The 5,000-nt window shown below is 42.1% G+C and overlaps 1 protein-coding gene across 1 annotated transcript in view; it reads left to right on the forward strand.

Annotated features, from left to right (window-relative positions):
- Window positions 1-2,584, forward strand: part of LOC137985888 (TNF receptor-associated factor 2-like) — a 20,368-nt gene extending 17,784 nt beyond the window's left edge. The window contains exon 4 of the mRNA XM_068833361.1: window positions 1-2,584. This exon is cut by the window's left edge and continues 106 nt beyond it. Coding sequence (XP_068689462.1) covers window positions 1-851 — 851 coding nt within the window. The 3' untranslated portion in view covers window positions 852-2,584.
- Window positions 2,585-5,000: the final 2,416 nt, after the last annotated feature.

Below are 5,000 nucleotides of genomic sequence, written 5' to 3' on the forward strand. Positions count from 1 at the left end.
ATGCATCAAAGACCGATCCAAATTGGATGGTTAGTCTTATTGGTAACTTGGTTGACGAGGTTCATCAGTTGTCCGAACAAGTAGCGGAACTTCGCAGAGCTGTCGTTGAGCAGGGTGGTTCACACTCACAGATGACACGAGATTTAGCAAATCGGGTCAACCGCTGTGAGGAAGATGTAGTCGAATTACACAGAAGCGTAGATGAGCAGAAAATAGAATTAAGCCTGGATCGCAGCGAAATACACAAGACCCAGGTGAGAATGAAAAGAAGGGTAGACCTCATGGGAGAACGGAGAGAAGAGCGAAAGATGGAGTCCATTGAGCACACACTGGCTCTGAGGAATGTCACCCTTGCTGATTTAGAAGAGTACGTGCGACAACAAGAGTTTTCAAGCTACGACGGCCAGTTGACATGGAAGATTACTGAATTTGCTCGAAAACGAAACGAAGCCGTGAGTGGCCAACAGGTGTCTTTCTACAGCCCGTGCTTCTTCACCAGTCGCTATGGCTACAAAATGTGCGCACGTATCTATTTGAATGGAGACGACATGGGGCGAGGCTCACACATCTCGGTGTTCTTTGTTGTCATGCGCGGACAATACGATGCATTACTCCGCTGGCCATTCAGACAGAAGGTGACCTTTATGCTGTTGGATCAAGACAATGTGGAACACGTGATTGATGCCTTCAGACCTGATCCAAGCAGCTCATCCTTCCAGAGACCAAGAAGGGAAACAAACATCGCCAGTGGTTGCCCCATGTTCTGTTCCATCGCGGAACTGAATAATCATGCATATGTGCGTGACGACACCATGTTTTTGAAAGTCATCGTGGATACCTCGGGGTTGTAGGAGAGGTTGGCCTGAGTGGAAGGTGCGAGAAATGGGAATTGAGATTTGAAAGCAGACGAGTGCAAGATGTGCAACGATAAAAGAAAAAATTCCGTATCCCTGACCCTGTTGCGTCCTCAGCGCCTTTCTCGCGCGCCTAATTCCAATTTCCTCGTTCCTCCTTGTAGCACCTTCCACGCAGGCTATAAATGGGTCAAAACCAAATCAACCGTAGCTTTCAAGATTTTATTAACCCATTGACTCCTGAGAGTGAAAGTTAACAAATTTTAGGCTCTGTCTAACACTAGACGATTTTACTCATCAACTGGGAACGTCCTGGGGTGCCTGCGGAGGAGTGAATGGGTTAACCAGATAAAAACTATGTCCCCTCCATTAACCCATTGACTCCTAGGAGTAACACTTAAAAGATTTCACTCTGTCTAACACCAGACGATTTTACTCGTCAACTGGGGACGTCCTGGGCTGCCTGTGGAGGAGTGAATTGGTTAACCAGACAAAAACTATGTCCCCTCCATTAACCCATTGACTCCTAGGAGTAACACTTAACAGATTTAACTCTGTCTAACACCAGACGATTTTACCCGTCAACTGGGGACGTCCTGGGGTGCCTGTGGAGGAGTGAATTGGTTAACCAGACAAAAACTATGTCCCCTCCATTAACCCATTGAGTCCTAGGAGTAACACTTAAAAGATTTCACTCTGTCTAACCTGGAACACCAGACGATTTTACCCGTCAACTTGGGGGAGTCCTGGGCTGCCTGAGGAGTCAGTGGGTTAAAGCGTCGATTATATTGAATCGGTACCGATACCGCGGATTTGTAGGAGAGGTTGGCCTGTGTGGAAGGTGCGAAAAATGGGAATTGAGATTTGGAAGCAGACGCGTGCAAGAGGGTCAGGGATAGCGGATCTTAGATCCGATATCCCTGACCCTGTTGCGTCCTTCCTTCTTCTAGCACCTTCCACGCAGGCTATAAACGGGTCAAAACCAAATCAACCGTAGCTTTCAAGATTTTATTAACCCATTGACTCCTGAGAGTGAAAGTTAACAAATTTTAGGCTCTGTCTAACACTAGACGATTTTACTCATCAACTTGGAACGTCCTGGGGTGCCTGTGGAGGAGTGAATTGGTTAACCAGATAAAAACTATGTCCCCTCCATTAACCCATTGACTCCTAGGAGTCACACTTAAAAGATTTCACTCTGTCTAACACCAGACGATTTTACCCGTCAACTGGGGGGAGTCCTGGGTTAAAGCGTCAATTATATTGAATCGGTAAATCCTTTTAAAAGATAAGGTTTGTAAAGAATGCGGAACTCGGGTAGTGGCGACCATCAACAAATTAGCAATCGAAAAATGAACTTTTACCAATTTTTAGCTTGGAAATAATGCTATTAGAATTAATATTGGATTTCGGTTTTACTGCGACTCCGTGAATTCTTCTGCGAGGAATGTTTGGATCGTCTTGAGCCATGAATGATGTGAGGTGAGCAGGAAGAAACGATTCACTTTTAACTTTGGTAACTTTTATTTACCACTCATTTGACATTGATTACAGGAATGCGCAGTCCACATATAGCAAAGCTATTCGAGGCGGACTGCATAATTATTTTATTTTACAAACGAGTAAAGTAAGTTTGTCAATATAAGTGAATTTTAGATATAAATACGTAGATAGCTACACACATTCGTTCGTAAAGCAAGTGGATATTAAACATATATATTTAACAAATAGATTCCATGTTGCCGTGCGTCTGTTCAGTAATAGATCACAGATGACGTCAAAACGTGGTAAGAACAAAAAAGTGTCACTGATGTTCTTACCACATTTTGACGTCTTAATCCTAAGTGACCAAAAATACAATGCTTTTCCGATATATGCAGATAGACCCAAACGTTGTCTTTATACATTATTTCCTGTTATTGAATAATTACGCGATTACTCTCAAGTCGTTGGGCGTGAAAAGTTTATATAATCATTCCAGGATGAAACTTGTTATGAACAGTGTGGCTTTTTGGGAGTGAGTGGCTTTTTCACGCTGGAGGTCAAATTTTTATGGTTGATGCCGGCCTAAGTAGCATTTGTAAGTTCGTGTTTTTACTCTTTTTTATTTACCAATCTGATTATTCCTTTATTTCTAGTCGTACCATTTCATCGCATCTGTCATTTTCACCGGCCCTTCGCCGGTTTTCGACAAAAAGTTTAAGGTTGTGAGATACATTCGAGGTTTCCAAGTATTGAAACACAGCGATTCAAAAGTTTTTTGTAAACAGTGGGGGGGAGGGGTACTCTGGCCTTGATAGGAGCCTCACCACGAGGGGTTAGTAAATACTGTAGTCTCAAAGGAAGCTGATATTTGACTTTTGCGAGTTGGAAAAAAAAAAATTGAAGTCAGGGGCAATTTGTTATTCGTGATTCTTTTTAACCATCTCTCGTACTCCATGATTCCCAAATTTTTAACACAAAAATTCATGATTCCTTCTAATTTAAACGCTGTGATTCATGAAAATTTGGTTTTATCAAACGTGTTGATAAAGGTCAAAATACCACCGTGAACGATTTGTAAAGCTGACGTTTCGAGCGTTCGTCAGAGCGAATCATTCGCTCTGACCAAGGGCTAACGCTCGAAACGTCAGCTTTCCAAATCGTTCACGGTGGTTAATCGACCTCAATAAACAAGGAGGCAGTGCAGCCCAGTGGTTAGGGCGCTTGCCTTGAGATCCGGGGATCCCGGTTTCAAGACACGTTTCGACCACTGGTTGGACTTGTTCCTGGTAGTCCCTGGTTCAACTCAGCTGCACTTGTAAATAGCCAACTAGCTTGCCTCCGGCCAGTTGGGATTCTTAACAGTTGTTGTTGAATGTTCTGTTCTGTCGTGACTGTGTTCATGGGCCCTGAAAAGCCCCTATGGGGAGTGGTCAATTAAGTCTATATATATGTATGTATGTAAGTATGTATCAACACGTTTGATAAATAGAGGATATGACATGGCCGCGCGGAGATACGCGAGAAATTTCGTATCTCCAAGCGGGTATGCAGTATTCCATTTATTATATAAACACCCATGAAATACCAAATCATTTCACGAAAGGCATAGAAAGGCGCAATTTTTATATGTAACCACAGCAACAGTGATCTTTTCAGGAGTGAAAATAACATGTTTTCGCGCGAAAGCTATGGAGGGGGAGTTGGTACAAAAATGTCATTGGATTGGACTTCATTCCATTGAATCGTAGGTCATTCTATCGGTGTCATTCGATCGGACTTCATGTCGTTGCAACACATCATTCTTTTAAAAAACCACATTGACGTGTTATTGAATCTAAATTCATGTCATTGGATTGTTGACCATTCAATTCAACTAAGCGCGTCATGCCATTGGATCGAACTTCATGTCATTGGACCAGAAACGTCATTCGATCGGGCCAGCGGTCCACTGAAAAAAGTTTTTTTTTTCCAATTTGACACCCACCCGCCAGGATTGTCCGTTCTCATGAGGAACGGTACTCCCTCACGGTACTCCCTCTATCCCCTGGAATTTCCATGATTTTTACTACCTGTGCCCCACTACCCCTTTGAAATTCCATATCCAAAAATAACAAGACTCAAGTCAGTTATTTTAATCTCCTAGGTACTGTAATAAAATTTAGCCGCAGCTATCAATGGTTTTAAAGACGCAAGACGGCATATTTTTTCACAAACATTTTTAAACCTTGATTTGGTTAAACGACGTACGCTATGTTATCGTACATTATTTATGGAGACATTTACTAGGTCAGTATCAAAGCTGCCGTGTAATGAAAGATTAAGGCTCGGAGATTTAATTTTCCACAAAAAAGCTGTAAAATTCTACACGTACTCTTCATGTCATGTTAAAAAATGAGTTTGAACTAACAACTGAATGAGAAGCGCTTCGCCCCCAAATGGCCTCGCAGATGAGTTTTTCATACGAGAACCTAAGAAAGTACTGAAAATTTTAGCTCTTTTTAAAAACAAAACCAGCCGAAGTTTTAATTTATGCGTAGTGCATTAACATATCGAATTACTTTACGCACGTAGTTTTTGCTGGAAAGTAACGCTGTCACGCAACATGTTTTTCAAAACACCTGTTTGCCAAATATCGCTTAAATTATTCTTTCAGGAAAAGAA

The sequence above is a fragment of the Montipora foliosa genome, chromosome 2 (assembly GCF_036669935.1).
Source record: "Montipora foliosa isolate CH-2021 chromosome 2, ASM3666993v2, whole genome shotgun sequence".
In the NCBI taxonomy this organism is placed as follows: domain Eukaryota; kingdom Metazoa; phylum Cnidaria; class Anthozoa; order Scleractinia; family Acroporidae; genus Montipora; species Montipora foliosa.